The sequence below is a fragment of the Macaca nemestrina genome, chromosome 5 (genome assembly GCF_043159975.1).
Source record: "Macaca nemestrina isolate mMacNem1 chromosome 5, mMacNem.hap1, whole genome shotgun sequence".
NCBI lineage: Eukaryota > Metazoa > Chordata > Mammalia > Primates > Cercopithecidae > Macaca > Macaca nemestrina.
Window position 1 is genome coordinate 76,205,044 of NC_092129.1, and position 21,034 is coordinate 76,226,077.

At 38.4% G+C, this 21,034-nt stretch overlaps 1 protein-coding gene across 8 annotated transcripts in view; it reads left to right on the top strand.

The window, feature by feature from the left end:
• LOC105478732 (AT-rich interaction domain 1B) overlaps positions 1-21,034 on the top strand; it is a 447,840-nt gene that overhangs the window by 157,550 nt on the left and 269,256 nt on the right. For all 8 annotated transcript variants that reach the window (XM_024791918.2, XM_071096644.1, XM_071096638.1 and 5 more), the window contains exon 4: positions 4,252-4,362. In XM_024791918.2, coding sequence (XP_024647686.2) covers positions 4,252-4,362 — 111 coding nt within the window. The remainder of the gene's footprint in view (positions 1-4,251; positions 4,363-21,034) is intronic.

Consider the following 21,034-nt stretch of genomic DNA (forward strand, 5'->3'; position numbering starts at 1 on the left):
AAAAAAAAAAAAAAAAATTCAAAGCTTATACCATAGGAATGTTTTCCCTTTTTAATTTTTTAAAAAGGGTCTTTGACATTTTGGTTATTCTACATTTTATTCAAAGTTACTTATTGCCAATAGGATTTTATTCATTTCCTAATAAAACAGAAGCACTCCTGCTCCTGGCCTTTCTACTAGGCCCTTGTAATAGTTATCTTTACTCTTTCCTGTAGTAGAAGTGGGATTCTAGTGTTTTCTTCCTGGTCATGTTTCATTTCATACTGTGATATGTTCAAGTACCCAGCAAAGGAAATAAGCCCATAGTGGGCATTCAGTCAGCTTCTCTGACATGTGTCAAAAGAGGCCTGGAGACAGTGACTCATTACTGATTTTCAGCACTTTGGGAGCCGAAGGCAGGAGAATCACTTGAGGCCAGTAGTGGGAGACCAGCCTGGGAAGCATAGTGACACCCCCATCTCTCAAAATAAATAAATTAGGCCGGGCATGGTGGCTCATGCCTGTAATCCCAGCACTTTGAGAGGTTGAGGCAGGCAGATCACCTGAGGTCGCAAGTTCGAGACCAGCCTGACCAACATAGAGAAACCTCGTCTCTCCTAAAGATACAAAATTAGCCAGGCATGGTGGTGCATGCCTATAATGCCAGCTACTCGGGCGGCTGAGGCAGGAGGATCACTTGAACCCGGGAGGTGGAGGTTGCGGTGAGCTGAGATTGTGCATTGCACTCCAGCCTAGGCAACAAGAGCGAAACTCCGTCCTTAAAAAATTAAAATAAATAAATAAAAATAAAATTAGCCAGGCATGGTGGTATATGCCTGTAGTCCTAGCTACTAGGGGGACTTGGGTGGCTGAGGCGGGAGGATTGCTTGAGCCTGGGAGTTAGAGGCTACGGTGAGCTATGATTAGGCTGAGCCATAGAGTGAGACCTTGTTTCTTAAAAAAAAAAAAAAAAAAAAAAGGGAAAGAAATACCAAACTGAAAATTTCTGAAACAAATGTGTAATTATTACTACCCTAAACTTTTTTTCACACTTTTGGGAGTCAGTTTCCCTTTAACCTTTGACATAACATAAAGAAGGTTAAGGCCAGAGTCCATCAATGGTTAAAAGATTGTGAGTGAGATGTATAAAAAATAGTACTGACGAATTCTGAAAGGGAAAACCTCATTCCCATTGCCTGGTTCTTGTGCATTGCAGTATTATCACAATATGGTATTCTTTTAAAGAGTTACGACTCTTTATATATACAGCAGATGAATGTCATTATTTATATGCGTATATTGGTTTACACACTGGTGTTCACTGGCTGCTTAAACTTACAAATAACCAAAGATGGCAGTAATGTTTTAAAGTGTAAAGCTGTGCTTCTTTGTTTATAAAATATGATGCTGAACATATTCTTTATTTTCTGATGCTGTCATTGCCTTCTTACTGTCTATTTACTCTTCTTGAGATGAAAATAAGTATGTAACAAAAAATAAATACAGCTTTTAAGATGAAAAAGCTCAAGTTTCGTATGGAATATTTTTATATCGTTATTAAAGCAGCCAAACAGACTTTATAGTCCCATTGTAAGTATATATATAGTTGATGATTGCTATAGGTTTCAACTTGGCACCTTTTCTGTGTGCTCCCTTATTAAATCAATACTCATGTTCAAACATAAACTGAGGCAGAACAAGTTTCCTGTTCAATAGTTCTCACTTAAATTTTGTTTTGATTTTATTTCCAACTGTACTTAATAGCTGAAAGCTTCTTGTGGTTAGGAATAGTATTGGAGATTTTGGTGGAATCTAATTGTTTTGAACTTTTAAGGCCTTAAAGAGGGAATTGTAAGGCCACAATACATTTTTCTAATAGCTTTCGTAGTCTGTTAGTCTGTGTTGCTTATTTTAGGGGGATGATGTCTAAATTGAAATGTTTATCCACTGTAGTTGTAATGATCTTTTTCAACTTCTTTAGAAAGCAGTTCATTGAGTGAAGAAGAGAGAATAAAAAGAAACATAAAAGGGTAATATGCATAGGACTTTTGAGCCTGTTACTATTTCCTAGCTAAAGTTTACTTAAAAAAAAAAAAAAAAGAGAGAGCCTAGGCATTGGGCAGAAACTGTGTGCACGTGTGTTGGAGGAGGAGGCGGGGTCTGCTCATTTGTTTGCCCATTGTGAGGCTGTCCTGCACCTTTGTGCTTTTTTGTAACAGGGTGAAGGCCCCTGAATAGAGGCCTTGTGCCCTGCTTGACTTGAAATCCATGCTGTTTATGGAAAGGAACCTGCAGGGCACCCAGCAGGAAGTCTGTGTGACAAGTGGAAATCTAGGATCTGGAAGAAACGTGGTGTTTGTGGGGGAAGGTGGTGGGGGGAATGGTCATAATCTTTCAGCCTTTGCTTTTGTACCCCACAAGCTTAATTGTCACCCTCTGCTGGCAACCAGATTGCAGAGCCACTCTTTAAGTGTCCTTGGATTGCCTGTGCTTACTCTCACCTTATTGTTATCAAAGCAAAACTGGACAAATAGGATTGAATTCTCTTAGAAAAATATGATATGAACTGGGTGCATTACTAGTAGAGGTTAAATATCTGAGGGTTTTGTTTGTTTGTTTGTTTTTTGATAGAGATGTATTTAAAGGGAAGAATGGTTACATGGGAAAAGCTGGAATTATTGGCACGCTCCTGTATTTCAGAGCCTGTTGAAAGGCAGGTCGAACCAACACTAGGCTGGTTAAATCTAGTTTGTACAGCTTGTGTACTTTGTGGTACCAGCTATTGGTCCAAAGTTTCCTGGCTTAAGAAGCCATGTAATTTTAAGTGTGCAAGAAAGGGGTGGGACAGCAGAAGCTTTTTATAGGATTTCAAGTAGTAAACATTAATTTTTAAAGCAATATTCCAGGGACTTAACAGAAGTAGAACTTGTATATGATGTTTCTTTAATGCCAGCACATATTTGAACTGACAAGGGAAGGGAGATAATTTTATTTTAAAGCAATATTTTCCATTCTTTTTTTCTCTTCAATTAGAAACTGGTTCTTCAACTTTCAGTGCCAATTGAGACATGCTATAATAGGTATTTAACAATTCTGTCCTGCTGTTTGACTTCAGGGGGAAATGGTGGTGGAATGTTTAGTAGCTGACATACAGTTAGGTAGCTAGGGATCTGGTGTACAGTAAATGTGGTGTGGTGTGGTGTTTGGGTCATATATGCTAATTATTTCAGCACAATGCTGAAGCCATGCAGAATACGGAAGAGTGTTTGACAAGATGCCAGAAAGGCCGTGTTAATTATGTTTACTGTCCCCATTCAGGTTTTTTGGGTGTGTTTTGTTCCCCACTGTTGTTTTCTTCTTTATGGTGGTTCTCTGAAAACTGTGCCCCATGAACATATGGAGTTCTGTAGATGAATGTTTTTTGGTTTTGTACAGACCCCGGATTCTATGAGCTTAATAACGACTTATGCTGTTTTGTGGGTAATTGAGAGGACGTGTTCAGATGTAGTTGATAGTAAGGTTTTCGTTAGTTATTTCCATTTTTTGAGGTAATATTAAAGACAGTTTGACCAAAATCGGAATTCAACAATACAGAGAGCTTTTGGTTTGCTCTGGGTTCAAAGACAGTTTGGTTTGGCTACAGCTGACCTCCCTCCCCATTTTTATGAACTAGTCTTCTTCCTGCAAAACTCAAATACAGTACTTGGTATGGTCTCATAATAAATTTAGTTGTTAATTTTATATATATATATATAAAAATGTATATATAGTTTATATTTCTGCTGTTAATGATTCACTGCTTTTTAAAATTTTTCTTTCTGATAATGTATTAAATTATAGCCATAACATATTTATGTCTGCTAAAATGTAACATTAGTTGTTGGTTGTGATAAGCTTTTGTTTTGTTTTGTTCTGTTTTGTTTGACACAGGGTCTTGGTCTGTCACCCAGGCTGGAGTACAGTGGTGTGGTCAAAGTTCACTGCAGCCTCCACCTCCAGGCTCAAGCTATTCTCCCGCCTCAGCCTCCCAAGTAGCTGCACCACCACACTCAGCTAATTTTTTATTTTTGTAGAGATGGAGTCTCCCTACATTGCCCAGGCTGGTCTTGAACTCCTGGGCTCAAGCGATCTGCCTGCCTTGATCTCCCAAAGTGCTGGGATTACAGGCATGAGTCACTGTGCCCAGCCAAGCTTTTGTTTAATTTTAGTTACTGAAGAAGCTTACAACTCATTGAGATGTTTATGAAGTGCTTTGTGTTTGTGTTTTTTTAGGACATGTCTCAGGAAGGCTATGGAACTAGATCTCAACCTCCTCTGGCCCCCGGAAAACCTAACCATGAAGACTTGAACTTAATACAACAAGAAAGACCATCAAGTTTACCAGTAAGACATTATTGTGCTGATTTGGAATTGTGATGAGTTAAAGATTTTTAGAAAGAGCTGTTGTTTCTGTTTGTTCTACTTTATATTATGACATGATTGAGAAGTTTCTAGATTTTAGGTATATTTTGTGGTTAATTTTTCAGGGTTTACCTTTTAGGAGCTCTGTAGTCCTGGATAAGTCTATTTCATGTGTGTATATCTCTGTTGCAGAGTGTAGACATCAGTTGGAAGGTTTTATGCGGCTGGTCGATTTTGTGTGTGCAGGCGGTTATTGCTGTTGTACAGTTGAGCTTTCTTTAGGCTGTTGCTTTTTGGTAGTGATACAAAACAGAGGTGTCCTTATAGGAGTTAAAACTTAAAAGAAATTTGCACTTTGCAAAGGATACAAATAATGAGATAAAATATCTGATAGTAATTTGAATTTCTTCTAGGACTTTCTATTTATGTAATGAGAAATCTCCCAAAAGAAAGTAGTTTAAAATTTGAGGCCGGATGCGGTGGCTCACGCCTGTAATCCCAGCACTTTGGGAGGCCGAGGTTCGCGGATCACCTGAGGTCAGGAGTTCGAGACCAGCCTGACCAACATGGAGAAACCCTATCTCTACTAAAAATACAAAATTGACCAGGCGTGATGGTGCATGCCTATAATCCCAGCTACTCGGGAGGCTGAGGCAGGAGAATCGCTTGAACCCGGGAGGCAGAGGTTGTGGTGAGCTGAGATGGTGCCATTGCACTCCAGTCTGGGCAACAAGAGTGAAACATCATCTCAAAAAAGACAACAACAACAAAAAAATGACAAAACTGTTTATTAAGTATTTCCACCAGTAAATAGTATACGGTGATTGAGGTTTCTATTTATAGGAATAGTGGCTATTACATGGGGTATCGTGTTGATGCCCATAAATAGTTCATGTCTTCTTAATTTGCCTTTTTTATAGAGAACCTAATTTAAAGGAAGTCTTCTTTATTAACGAAAAGAAAAAGTCTGCAGGAGGCTGAGGCAGGAGTATCGCTTGAACCCAGAGGCGGAGGTTGCAGTGAGCCGAGATCGCACCACTGTACTCCAGTCTGGGCGACAGAGCGAGACTCTATCTCAAAAAAAAAAAAAAAAAAAAAAAAAAGAATAAATCTGTACAAATAAATATTTTTACATTTATTTGAAGGATTATTGTCATTGCCTAGTTTCTATGGAGAAGGTTTGTTTAAGATGGGAATTCAGGATGGCCATGATTTTAATTGGAATTTCAACTATGTTTGCATTAACTTAGATTTATTATATTACTTCTAAACATGAGAACAAACATTTGTAGTGAATGTTATACATGACATTTGACGTGCATACCATACCATATACATTTTGATGTATATGCAGATTTAGAGAAGGTAAGTGATGACCACAGGATGTCTGCTGTCTTTGAATCTGATGGATGTATTTTTGAAACTCTAATTTTTATACCTTTTAGTTTTATGTGAGAGAGGGTGAAATCTTATTGTGGCGTTTTTTCCCCCCTTTTAGTTGTGTTGATGTATTTATTGTCTAGGTATTTGGTTTTGAAGGAGGGAAATAGGGTTGGATTTCGCGTTTTATGCTGCTAAACTTTCTTCAGCAGATAGTTCACAGCCTAGTAAGCATGTAGTGTGTCCGCGTGAGTGAGAGAGAGGGAGGAGAGAGAGAGAGGCATGCATGCTGTTGATAAATACTACATTTACTACATATTTGGAAATTAGCTTTTGTGGCTCTATGAAATTTAAAATAGATGCATGGGAGCCAGATAAACAGTGAATTCCAGTTTTTTCACCAGTTTTTTAGTGGTTTTGTAGAAGCTCAACCTTGTAGATTTGTCACTGGCTGATGATATTGTACTGTGACACAGGTTGGTAAATTTGTCATAAATGGATGCAGATTTTCTGCATAGCTGTAAGAATACTTTGTGGCAAACTGCTTTCTTCATATCTACTCAAAAACTTCAGCATCACTCACTAGTAGATGCCTTTTGCCATGAATCTGTGTTGGAATGGATGGTTGACATTCAGCTAATTCTACAGTGTTATTAGGGATGGCATGAAGTATTGTAGTTTCAGATAACTGACTGAAGAGTTTGCTCTGGGATAGGAGCTTTTAACTAGATTGCTGGAAAAGTGGATGAAAGCATTTAGGAGATGAATATAGTCATCAACCGTTTAAATGTTTTCTGAATTGTTCTATTTCTATCTTGTTGTGTATGTGTAACAGCTATCTTCTTTAACCTTTATCTTGCCTACTTCCCAAAAGTATTTAAAGTTGTCCTAATGTAAGTTTTTTTGTTTTTTTAATGAAATACCCCTATTGGTATTTTCTTTCTGTTTTTGTAACTCACAGATAAATAAGATGCTGGTTGACTCAGTAGTTCTTCAAGCACATTTCAGTAATCTCTTTTTAGAGAACAGAGTTTCCAGGTTTTATGTTAAGTGTGTGGAAGATTCAGTCACTGAATAAAGGACAAACTGTAAGATAACCTGCTATACCTGAAACCCCCAATCTGTTAGGATGAAATTTGGCTTTATTTAAATGAAATTTATTACACCAGTTTTTTTGTTTTCCACAAGGGCTTTGCATGTGTAAAGGGGCTTTCTATATGGGGCTTACAAATATTTTTATTTATGTGGATACTTATAATTAAGTTGCACACAGCTAAGGTCATTGTGGTTTCAGGGAATGATTTGTTGATACTCTGTTATGGCTCTAATAGTCTGTATTTTACAGTGTTGCTTTTATTAGATACTGTAGTCCTCTAACTTGGCTGGGTTGATTGTGGAGAGCCCATAAAGCTGTATTTGTTATCACATCTGAATTTGCTATTGGATCCTTTGTAGATTTACTCTTGTGCTCTGGTTTTCCTTTTCACGTGTCAGGGATGTAAATTTTATCTTTTCACCTAAAGTCAATCCATGATATTTGAAACCTGTAGTTTTGTAATTTGGAATTAAGTGTATTGTGTTATCTGTACCGTTTATGAAATGCAGCATAGTGATTCTAATGTGTAATTATTCTATTCATTTTATATAATGACGATGACAAGAATGCCTCTCAAGTAGTAATTTCTTAGTCTTTTTGCTTACATTGAGATAGGTTTGTTATATGTTTCTGCATGTGACATTTTCTACCTGTATCCTAAGTATATTTTTCTTTTAGCATGTTTGTTACAACGTAACAACTTTCCATTATAAGAAATGAAGGCATTTCCAGTATCTTTATGCTACATCTATCATTTGATCCCTCAGCAAGTTGTCCTCACTGTTGTTTGATCCTGTTTTTCTATATTTGCATGTCATTAAATTCTTCATGACCTTCAGTAGGCAATGCAGTTCTATTTTCCAGCTAACTTGGATAGATCTTCACATCATCTGCACAAAGCAAATGATTGATAAATTAATAACTTGTTCTCTTGTTGTCTTGGGGCCATGACCAGTCATATTTACTTTTTGCTTAGTGGACTCAGACCTAAGCTCTGAACAAATCCTCCTTAATATTGTCCACTTATTTCTATACCTCTTAGTCATACAGCATTTCCCTGTTGAGGTATATTAGTTTATACATCCTTGGTATTACTGCTATTGATGAATCTTAACATTGAAGAGTTCTCTTTCTTAGACTATTATCACTTAAAATTTGAGCACATTTAGCTTTCACAACCTCTAATATTGGTATGAAATAAGCCCAGCATTTAAGCTAAAGACACAGTGGAAGGTCTAAAAGATGCTGTCACTTACTTAATTTCTTGTTTCATAAACATTGCATATCCCTCAATTTATGTTTCAAGATAGCCCTCAAATATGGGTTTAATACACTTTTTGTTGAATGTTCAGTTAAATTTTCACCTCTTGTGACATTTATTATTTACCCTTTTATTATAGTTATCCTGAACATTGTTTTGGCTCCCCTGTTTGACTGGAAGCTTTTCGTGGTATTTATTATGTCCTGTTCAGTAAATATTTTCCTCAAAAATTTCTATAAAAATGATTTTTAAATAAATTGACTTCCTCAGTTTCAGAATTTTCTTTTAATTGCTAAGGGGTCTGTTAGGTGGCATTGAATGGCCCCCGGGGCACCTGTGCTCTCTTTGTGCTGGTGCTGCTGAGTGATTAAATGAGTGGACGTCTGCATCGCCAGGCGTGTATTATTCTTCAAATGATTCTATTTTACCAAGTGATGTTTGGATTTACCTTGGTTACCATAGCTTTAAGAAAAGAAGTGGACACTTTGCATAATTAAGCTAAAAATACCCTGAAAGCATTCTGTTCTTAGTAATACATATTTTTTACTTATAAAAAATTAATTGACAGAAATGGTAATCATAAGTTCAGTAATTATATTACAGATGGATAGTTAATAAAATATTCATAACCGTGTATAAAAGGAAGTAAACATGGAAAAGGAAGAAGTTTTATTTTCTTATAAAACACTATATAAGCACTTTCTTATAGTGCTTTCCCTCCAGGGACCTGAAGAGTTGTTAATATTCCTCAGTTTAGAAATAAATAATTTGTTTTATTCTTCAGAGAGGCATGCCGCTAGCTTTGTATTTCAGATAGGAGGTTCATTATTCTGTTTACCTAAGATACAGAATACAATCAGTTTGGCCGTCATATTCTAAGAGCGTTTGAAAATGGACTGCTTTGTTAGGACTTTGTAAAATACGTCTATAAATATGGGCTATTCTAGAAGGCTCATCAGGTCATTAAAAACCTTTTTGTGACCCTTTCTTCCTTAAATAGGAAATATCTAAAGAGGTTGACACGAAAAGGGTTTGATCTTTCTGAGTTAACTAAAAATCCCTAAATGTGTCGAATAGTGCTTATGGCACTTTTGTTTAGTTTGCAATTAGACGGAAATATTGGGCTTTAGATAAAGCATATGTTTTTTGGCTCTTTGTGAAAGGAAGGAGGTAGTAAATGCTGGTCGTTCTTTGAAATAGAGGGTGTTAAACAGGATATTGGAAGCCTGAAAGAGAATGGTTGGAAAACTTTTATTACCAAGAATATTCTTTGGGCTTGGCTATTAGCAGCAGAGCATGCAGTGTTCTGCCTTTAATTAAAGAAGAATACTCTTGTTTGTGTTGGTTTTTGTTTCTTAATCTTTAATGACACTTATGTTGGTTACTGGTAAAAGGTCACGTATTTTGGAAGCGTATTTGATTATTGATGACATTAATATGGATGTTCTAAGCATGTAGATTGGATAATATAGTTCTTGTGAATGATTAGAAACTACCCGGAATAACTTTTTAACTGGCTTCAGCTTTTTGCTAGTTCTCAGTCCAACCCAGCTAGAAATATAAAAAGAAAAGACCATCTCAACCTGTTAGTTGGCAGGTTTTGGCAAAAGTTAAAATCTACCAGGTAAGAATTAGATATATGGCTATTGAATGAAGTATTTTGAAACCTTTTTGTTTGAGGTTGATTTAAATGGTTGTCCTTAAAAGGTTAAGAGGGGAGCTGTCTTCCGTTGATTGATCCTTCTCAAATCATTATGAACACTAAAAAAAGTATAAGTTAATGAAGGAAAACCCGTATCTGTCGTCAGGCTTATCTCAGTGTTCAGGCACGGATGATGCCTGTGTGTAGCTGAAGACTTGAGCTGTTTATTTTCAGTATTCCCAAAATGTTATTAGGGTGTGTTGAGTTTTAGAGTTTTAGAGAAAATACTTGATAAAATGGAAGCCTCCTGTGCCAGGGAGGAAGAGGAGGTTCTCTGAAGGATGGTGCCCTGTCCCCCAGAACATCTACAGGTGTACCTTATCATTTGCATAGTTTCAAAACCAAAGGTACAGACACATTTTGATGTCTTGGGGAAGTTTTAAAGGGAACACCCAGTACTTCAGCTTCTTAGGATTCATCAAGTTCTTGAACATAATTTTAATCGCTGGTGTATTCTATCTGGGGATATCAGTTATTTTTGGATTAAGATTAAGAAGAGCATTTCAGGACCTTGCTGGAAAACCTGAATTTAGAAAATATAATGACTCTGACAGATGTTTATTTTCCAAAATGGATTATTTCTTTAGGATGTGCTATCCTGTGATTTTGTTCCCTAGGATATTTTCATGATATTGATAGTCATTTTGAAAATAGAGGATAATGCTTGAACGTGAACAAGGTAGGAAGTAGGAAAGTATGTCTCTCTCCTTCTTTCAAAACAATCTTCCATTTAAATATTTGTTCTGTAAATGAAAATTCAATAAAACCTCAACAGTTTGGAATTCTTCCAGGAAAAAAACAAGCTAAATATAATGGAAAATCTGAATAAATTAATATTGAGAAAGAACTATAGTTTGCTTTTAAATAATTCAGATGTTTGTGTGCAAAGTGTTTCTAAGTTGACATACTCAGTTCCTTTAAAATAAAATTCTAAATTTGTCATAGCTGAGATATTTGCTTAGTGGTAATGCATTAATTTTAAGAATTTAATTTTTTAAAACACATTTCAACTAAGCATGCCCCTGCAAACTTTTTCATATAGTATTCTGAAAATTTCCATTTAAAATATGGGGGAAATGAATTTCAACCCATTTTATAAGAGTGTCAATTAGTTCCTAAAAAATTAATGAAGGAGTATGAAGGAGTACTATAAAAAAATAGACACTAGACAGAATTGGAGATTAAGAGAGGCTGAAACATAACTGATTTGCAGGATATTGGTTTTGATAATAGAAGGATAAGGATGATCTATAGTTGATAAATGAGGCTCATTAGTAAGGGATGATAAATGCAGATATTCCTGGCTAATAGAAAAGTCAGCATACAAATTTTGCCATAACAAATGAGGAATGGGCAGGCTTTGACCAGCTTGCAGCTCTTCAAGTGACCTCTGTGAGGCCACAGAGCTCTTCTGTGGTCTGGATGCCTGGGCCAGAGAGGCAGCCCGGACCCCACGGGGCCTCAGGCCAGCAGAAAGGGGAGCCAGAGTGGGTCTCAGGGAGTCTAGAGCCACCTAGAGCAGAGCATACAAGGAGCTCCGCAATGGTGCAGAGGCCAGGGCAGGACTCCAGCTCCTGCAAGTGTAAGTTTTTATTTTTTATGCTAAAAAGAAGAAAAAAAACCACATGACTCTAATGTTCTGAGGTCCCTCTTCTCACCCTAGTCTGCACTTCTGGTTTTGGCATGGCAGTGCCTGCCGTGTTGGGCTAGATGCCATCTTCACCCCTGCCATCCTCCTCCTCCTCCTCCTCCTCCTCCTCCTCCTCCTCCTCCTCCTCCTCCTCCTCCTCTTGCTTCTCCTGGGCACTGGGATCTGCTACCTCCAGCTCCTGCCGGCAATGGCCGGCGTGAGGCGTTGAATGCATTTTACTTTATATTATCCAAGTTAGGTGGGAAAATAGCTTTTAATTTACAGATTTTCACTTCGCAGGTAACTCTGAAGGCACACATCTGTTTTATATAACAAGGGATATATAACCAGCAGGAGCTCATAGTAGCATTTGTGGACTGGTTATTTGCTTTTATGTTTCTTTGGGACTGGAAGTAACAATTTTTAATGTTAACTGTCAGTTTAGGAGAGGAAATAAATACATGTAGAGAAGGTTCTACCTGAGCCAGAATTTCCTATTCTTCCCTCACAATGTAGGATTTTAGAGGTGTCTCTCTTTTTTTCTCATCTTTTTCTTTTGCCTTCTCTAAATTGTTGTAAAATAACTGAATGGTCTTGTTTTCCTTTGTTTGGGTCAAGAAATTTTAGCTGAAAATTGTTACTGTGTGAAAGAAGATTATTGACTCAACAAGCCTTCAATTTTCCGTGAATAACACTCCCACCCCCTAGCTTCAGGAACATGCCGTGCGTGCATTCTATTTTAAAATACAGACTGTAATTTAAAACAGGCATTTTGATGCCCCACTGAACTTTGTTTAAGCCTGGAATAAAAGAGGAGAAAAAAGCTGTAAGCCACAAAAAAGTGACTAAGCTTTCTCAGCTACTTTTCTTCATAATGCATTCTTTAAAAAAAAAAAAAAAAAGCATGTAGGTACGATTGTCTCTTTCCACAGGACTGAAATTGTACCCAATTTTAGATCATGGTGTGCGCATCTTTCTACTTGGTTCACGATTGAGATACCATTTACGTTTTTCAGTGTGCAGGTTTGTATTTGCTGCTGTCTGTGTGCATGCGTCTGTGCATATGGTACATGTTCATTGCATGTGAGAATATTCTAAAATTACATATATCATTTTTAGCATTTATTTACTGATAGCTAATTTTTAGAGTTCTCTTGATTTAACCTGATTGTTAGACTGAAATGATATAAATATTTAACTACCGTTTTATTTACCATCAGGTCATTGTAAAAATTTTGATTTGAAAGTAGTTATATAACTTGCCTTTTTTCCTCCTCACAAAAATGAAAATGAACAGCTTATAATGACTCGTATGGAAGAAACAATGGCTTTACTGTTTTGATAAAATAATATGTTTTGGCTGGGAGACCTGTGCTAATCGCCACACTGAATGCCAACAGGGCAGACTCTCAGCTAAGGTTCTGGCCTTGAGAGATCCATGTCATTTCTTAGAGCTGCTGTTTCTTTGAAAAATGAGTAAGTTAGATTTAGAAAACTCTAGCACCTTCTAGCTCAAAATTTTACATTAAAAGCCATCTTTGTTAGTGTATGAGAAAAAGCACTGATAAAAATGGACTCTTGCTTTGCATTTGGGAGAAAGTCAGCGGAGTGAGTGAAGTGCAGGTACGTTGAAATCTTCAGAAACAGCCCCTGTGTGCCACTTGGTGGCCTCTCTTCCATTCTCCGGTGCCATTTGCTTTTGTAGCTGGGACACTTGAACTTACTGAGGGATTTGGGGTTGCCTTACTGAGTATATAATCTTACTGTGCAGGCCGTGGGAGAGCCACAGACCTTCTGTGGTCTCCCTCTTCTCGTTCATCCTAGAGATTCCAGAGGTCCCTCCTTCCTCTCCTGTACCATCAGTTTGGGAGCCGTGATGTTGTTGCATATAGGGAAGTCTAGGGAAAAGGAAAGGAAAGGGGGAAGTAGAACAACCAACCAACCAACCAAATAAATGAAAAAGCTGCAGGATGCCGAAATCTTTGTAATGCAAAGGCTAATGCCAACCGGACGGTTTTCTGAATCAAGTTGATCACGTGGCAGTTGCTCTTCATTTCTTGGTGGGAGAAGGAAGGCCCTAAGGGTATGTACTTGAGGGCCTCCGTTCACCTCCAAACCTCAGGTTTACATTTGTTATACTAAAAAGTCATTCCAAAACACACTATGCTTTTTAAACCGAGATTAACATGAATGGAAGTAGTAGCAACCCAGAGACATGAAAATCACTGTCTTCAATGCAACCCAAGCCATTTTTCTGGAGAATGCCTCCGCCATGCCCCCCCAACCCTTTGTGTGTGTGTGTGTGTGTGTGTAGAGCTCACTGGTTTTCATCTGGGTAGAGTGGTGTGTTACAGTTCTCATTTTTACTTGTTTTCTCGCTCCTCGTTCTGTCAGAGCACCAAATGGTATGCACTGAGGCAGTAGCAAAAGCCACACCTGCTCCTCAGGCAGATGTCCTCTCTAAAGCAGGCCACAGTGAGCCTGGGGACCACCGAGTGTGTTGCAGCTTCCTGGCACCTGTGCCTGCATATTCTTTCCTGTTTGTAGAATTTCCTGACTCGCGTAGGTAGGGATCTCCCCGAGTCTTCCTTTTCCCCATGGGCATGGGTGGTTGAGCTGTATGCAGTGAGTCAGTCCACACCCGGGGAAAATGTGTAGTTGGTCTCTTGTAATTATGCTGTACCTGGAAAAAGTTTGGCTTCAGAATGATAATATGACACTTCATTCATTGGACGCCATTTTTAAAAGCCTTGTTTTATATAAATGAAAATGTTGTCCAGGCATGGTGGCCCAGCACTTTGGGAGGCCATGGGTGGGCAGATCTCTTGAGCCTAGGAGCTTGAGACCAGCCTGGCCAACATGGTGAAACCCTGTCTTCACTAAAAATACAAAAATTACCTGGGTGTAGTAGGGCATGCCTGTAGTCCGAACTACTTTGTGAGGCCAAGGTAGGAGGATGGCTTGAGCCTGGGAGATTGAGGCTGCAGTGAGCAGTGATCGCATCGCTGTACTCCAGCCTGGGCAACAGAGCAAGACCCTGTCTCAACAACAACAAAAGTGAAAATATTAGTTAATGGACACTAGAGACTGCTAGTAAAAGAATAATGGGCCAGGCATGGTGGCTTGTGTCTGCAATCCCAGCACTTCAGGAGGCCAAGGCGGGCGGATCACTTGAGGTCAGGAGTTTGAGACCAGCTTGGCCAACATGGTAAAATTACCCTGTCTCTACTAAAAATAAAAAGTAAAAATAAAAATAAAAATTACGAGTGTGGCCCCCACTCCATTCTTCTATAGTATTTTGAAAGTCTAGAACTTCCAGGTTACTAAGTGAATTGTAAACCCTTTTAACATACGCAAAACCTTCATTTTCAAAATGCTGTCCTGATACTGGAGCAGGGACACCACTTGAGAGTGTTAGCTCCGCGATGCTGTGAAATTGTGGTGGCAGTGGGAGTGCAGAGGAAGAAAATTGTTGGAATAAAGGGAGGGAGGGAGGGAGGGAGGGAGGGAGGGAGGGAGGGAGGGAGGATAGATGCTTTTGAGGTTTTTAATCTGCGTGACCAGGATGTGTTGGTGGCGTTGCTGACAAACACAGGGAAATGGTGGTGGGAAGAGAAAGGAATGCCCAGAGATTTTTAAGAGAGTAAAGCAAGTCCTGAAAAACTTTGCTCAAATCCTGTAACATCTAAAAGGAAGCAACTCACTCATCTTTGCTACTAAAGCCTTAATTCTTATATAGTTATTTATATGAGAAGTAAAACATCGTCATAAATTAGAATTGATGTTGAAAGAATGATGGCATTGGCTATAACTTTGCATTTCCTTTAAATTTTTGGAGATGATTTGAAGGGTGTTGTAGCAGAATGTATATAAACAACTCAACACATCATCCCAGAGTGTCTCTAACTGTAACTGGGACTAGGGCAAGAGCACAGTCCCAAGAAAAAAAATTGAAAGTCTGTAGTTCAGTTGGGACTCAGGCTAGTCTTATTTTCTTTGCTTTTAGTAAATTTCTATCCAAATAGGTTCCTTTTCTTGGGTAGAGACAGGTTACTTTGTATTGCTTTGTCTGATATACTTTTGAATGATTTAGGCTACATTCTTAATTTAGTTCATTTTGGAGGAATATTTCTTAGTTTAATTTGCCTCATTAGCAATTCCTCCTTCTCTGAAACCTTTTGGGGGTATAGGTATGTATGGCATAGTCTACAAATTGAATGCCTTTACTTGTTTTTTTCTTTTTTGCAGATGTAAGGTGTGTGAGTATGGGGCGGTGGTGGGGGGAACCTGACTTTAACAGGCTATTTCGAAAGATATTCCCTTTTATTTTGTAAAAATGGGTTACCACTTTGAGCACCAGGAGTTTCTGATACATTTGGATCCTAGCAGAGGAAATGGGATTAGATTTAGAAAGATTACTCTGAACTCTGAAGGGCTGATTAAAAAATATATATATCAAGCCCGTCCCCCTCTTTTTTCTTCATTTTTAAAAAGCCCTGTCATTTTACTCCAGGAAATGACAAAGAAAAAAGCAAAGGTTTTGCTTTAGGGATGAAGAGAAAAACTTTTGGCTTAATTTCTTTAAAAAATTCTTTTTGTATAAGCTAAAGATGAAACATATTGCAGTTGCCGAGGGCAATTAATGAAACAAGAAAATATTAACGATTTCTTAACATGCATGTATTTTTATATATTTAATTTGATTTGGATTATTTTTGAGCTGTAATGTGCATTTATGAAAATAGAGGCTCCAAAATGTCAGGACAGCTGAACAGCAGTGGAATAGTGGTCTGTCTAGAGCTTGTTCCAGTCATGACAGCAGCTCCTCCAGGCACCTGCTCCTGAGCGTGGTGCCACCATGGCGTCCTGTAAGCTTTTTCAAAGCTAAAACAGTCTCTCCTTTGAAATAAAAAAACTATTTTGCCAATTTTGATTAAAGGGTATTCTTGAATAAATACAAATGTGGTCAAATTTCCCCAAATGTGTTTGCTTTTCATAGTTGCTGCATTTATTTATTTATTTCTATTTAATATGTTTTTGAGACAGAGTCTTGCTCTGTCACCTACGCTGGAGTACAGGGGCATGATCATAGCCTTGAATGCCTGGCTCAGCCTCCCACCTGAGACTCTCGAGTAACTGGGACTATAGGCATGTGCCACCACGCCTGGCTAATTTTGAAATTTCTTGTAGAGATGGGGGCAGCGGGGGTTGGGGGTGGGGGTGTGGTGGGGGGTGTCTCACTCTGTTGCCAGGCTGGTGTTGAACTCCTGGCCTCACGTGATCCTCCTGCCTCTGCTGCCCGCCCAGGTGCTGGAATTGCAGATGTGAGCCACAGCGCCCAGCCCCAGTTGCTGCGTTTATGCCTTTCGTTAGCCAACATGCCTAAATATTGGCATCCTCAATTAAGACGCAATATCTTGTCTTTTCCACATCTCAATTATGCAGAAAAATTCAGTTGTGTTTAGTAATCATTCATTATGTCTTATGTCTAAGATTTTATATTAGATGTAAAGAAAAATAAAAAATCAAATTATTTCACTAGCTTGTTAATGTTTGTTTTTTCCCACAACACATTCAGGAATAAGAAAAGAAATCCTCAACAGAAAATATCTACTTTTGGGATGCTGGTTACTGAAAATACTTTAACATCTTTTTTCATTTTATCTTCAGAGAACCACATACATATAGTTTCTGAATTCATACTTTCAGCACATATAATTTCACAGAAGTGTTTTGCCATCTTGTGGAAGTCTTGACTATTTGAAAGTTTAAGAGCAGCAATGGCTATGACACAACTGTGGTCAGAGCTTTTTATACAAGACATTCAGGTGACATTGAGTCATGTCTTATCAGCGCTGGTGGTTTCAGAGGAAGAGAACACGGCCTTCCCAGGCTCCCAACACTTTTGTGAACACCTGGTGTAGAAGAGTAACGTTTATGCTGGCTGTCTTGAGTGGCTTCATGAGGATTTTATTATTTTTACTATCTTTTTGCTGACGTAATTGGCATTTTGTATGTTTTATAGGGATATAAACATCTTTGATATAATTCTGGCCTGTTTTGGGGGTATCAGATTTATAAAAGTACATCTAAATATGCACGTTGTTTTTTGACAAAGCACATTTCACATCTAATTGAACTTTATGGCCTGGATACTCCACCGTGAGTCCTTTGCACATACATGAGATCTAAGGTGCATAAACCTCGTGGGCAGTGCCTGCCACATACACAGGTGTCCAGTGAATGTCAGTTTCTTACCCTTTCTTTGCCCTCCTCCTTTTGTGAAATGGTATTTGGCTTCCGGGGCCGGTTAGGGCTGCCGGTGCACCACCCTTCCCTGAGATTCAGCATTCCTTTCCTCTGAGCAAGGAACCGGAACAGGCAGCTGACTCTTGCCTAAATCTGATCCCCGGCACTCCTAGCCTGTGATTTCATTGCTGAACCCCGATACTGTAGTCCTCTTTGGATGCAGAGAATGTGAGTGTAAATGCCACTGAGGTTCTTCTGCATCCGTTTTATTTCATGTTCCTCAGTTTTATGTTTTTTATATTTTATCACTTTTTATTTACCCCCCGCACAGAAGATCACAAAGAAGAGAAAACTACATTAACATACATTGTGCTTTTAAGAATTTCCCCAGTGTTGTGCTGCCATTGTTGGTTTGCTGAGCTACAAAAGACTAAACTATGGGGACGAGTGAAGATGAAGGGGTGAAATCCTCTAGGTTTTAATACAGTTTAATTATTCCTAACAAGTGAGTTATTTCTAACTCGTGAATTATTTGTAACTCATTAGGAATAATTACAGGTGTATAGTTTGGACAATTAAAATATGTTGATAATTTGGAAATGTGATGTTAGTGACTAGTGTTAGATTGGTCTGCACCCCAGCTTTATCCTCAGAGTCAGATGGTAGCATAGTGGCTGCGGTGATTGGGGTTCACTCTCCCTCACTCATTTCAGCTCATGGTATTACTAGTGAGTAGCAAGATCACCTTAAAGAAGGCAAAAGCAAAGGCATAGGGTACAGATCTACTTGGTTTGCAGTGAATCTGCTTTAGGTAAACTCCTCAGATTGCTCAGAGAGTTTTCAGAGTTTTGATACAAACACCCTATAACCATAATAGGAGCAACCAGCCATGAAGGATAACACAAGTCTTTAGCGGAAGACCAAAGATGGTGAATCAGGTAATATCACTAAATACACTTTGAAGTCAAATACTTAATGTTGAATCTTTATTTAAAATATTATATAGGTTTGTGTATATATATACGTGGGGGAGTAAGAGAAGGGGACATGCCTAAATAATTACATTAATATAGGAAATATACCTTTTTCAATTCTGCCTTTTTCCATAGCAGTTGATTAGATGACATTAAATGAATATGTTGTTGTGAGCCAGGTGGTATTTTGCAGGGGGTAACACCCTGAAAGCTGTCCTGGTTTCTTAGCGCTGCTCTTTCCGAGTTTTATTTATTGAAGTTTAAACTATTCATAAGACCCAGTGGTAACTGGTGGAAAGATACCTGGGGAAGTTATAGAGGAAATGACTATGACTTTACCATTGCAAATAGATTAATGCAGTTTACTTTTCCCCAACATTTTTATTGACTGTCCTGTCATATCCCTTCTCATATATCATACTTACTATTACCAGCTTTACCTTTGAATTTACCTGCAAACCTAATTTCTCAATAAAACAATAAAAATATATAAAGTATAATATAATTGATGCAATTTTAGCCTCCTTAATGAATTTTTTTAAATACTGTGGTATTTTAATATAAAGTATGACCCAGATACTCTATAATTTAATGATCAAAATGTAAGAATTAATTTCTTAATAACAGTGTTTAAAAATAGCTTGGATGAGATATTCTTTCAACATGTATCCCTGAAAATTATAAATAAATGGTTATTTTTAAATATATCAATGGCCACCTTTAACTGAAAGAGTCCTGGTGTGACAGAATGTTTCATATCCTATGATGTTTTTATACAGAATTTATAACCCTTGTGCTTCCAGAAAGGATTTGAGCTGACTTACAGTAAAACGTTTGTATAAACAAAGACTGCTCCAAGCGGATTACAAGTTCTAAAAAAAGTTTGAAAAAGAGAGAAGCAGACAAACCATGATAATGCAGTTACTGATGAATAATGATTAAATTTAAGACTGCATTCCTGACTACCAAAGTAAAGGGGGAAAAATTGGAATTACCTAATTAGTAAAGTAAAACACTTCTCTTCTCTTTTCTTCTCTTCTTCTCCTCTTCTCTTATCTTCTCCTCCTCTTCTCCTCTTCTCTTATCTTCTCCTCCTCTTCTCCTCTTCTCCCCTTCTCCACTTCTCCCCCTCTTCCCCTTCCCTCTCCTCTCCTCCCCTCCCTTCACCTCCCCTCCACTCCCCTTTCTTGAGACAGAGTCTTGCTCTGTCACCCAGGCTGGAGGGCAGTGGCGCCATCTCAGCTCACTGCAAGCTCTGCCGCCTGGGTTCACACCATTCTCCTGCCTCAGCCTCCTGAATAGCTGGGACTACAGGCACCCGCCACCACGCCCAGCTAATTTTTTGTATTTTTAGTAGAGACGGGGTTTCACTGTATTAGCCAGGATGGTTTCAATCTCCTGACCTCGTGATCCACCTGCCTCAGCCTCCCAAAGTGCTGGGATTATAGGCGTGAGCCCCCGCACCTGGCCAACACTTCATTTCTTAAGAAAGGGATATTATTTTTCTTTTATTATATTGTAAAAGGAAATACTTTATAAGGGAATATATACTCTTGAAAATAGTGAATAATGAGGCCAAAATATGAGTTTTTAATACAGTGCTTAAAAAGTGGTTTCGTATTTGGAAAAATTACCAGAGGCCTAAATTAGGTGTCATTCCACATAAATTATTGAATGATTGTCTATTTTTGCTGTAATTTGCTTAACTACCTTGTTAGTCTGTCTAAAGTAGCAGCTTACTGAACCCATTTTTATTTCACAATAATATTTAAAAATAATTATTTTATAAGCATAAAATGTATACCAGGGTGGAAACCCATTTAGTCAGGAAAGAGTTGAATTGTGAATAGAGTGTTGTTTTTATACATGTGATTTTCTTTGTTTTGAGGGATAGTTGTGTGACATTTGTAATTTAGCTTGTTTTTCTGGGAGAAGATTTCTGATCCTTGGGTTTTAAGATGAGGGCTCAAGATTAATTCATGAGACTAGTGATGGTCTAAATTTTACAGAACAAACATGCCACTAATAGCTTAATAGGATGATAACAGTTTATATCTGTGAGTGAATTTATGTGCTTTATTTTTCTTGAACTTCTTGACTTGAATACATTATAAAATTGGAGCTGTGCTCCTAAGGAGTAACGTGGAACACGCTCGTGGGCCCGCCTCCCGCAGAAGGCCAGTGCGGGTGGCGGGGACACCGAGGCCGGCTCGATTTCCCCATCCTGCCCACCACGGCTGGTCGTGGAAGAAGCTCAGGCTGCCGTGGCTCCTGTGCACTTTGGTTGCTGAGAGTGGGTGTGGGAGCAGGCCAGTGAGCAGTGGGGGCAGGGATCTTGACACCAGCCCTGGTTGGACTCCAC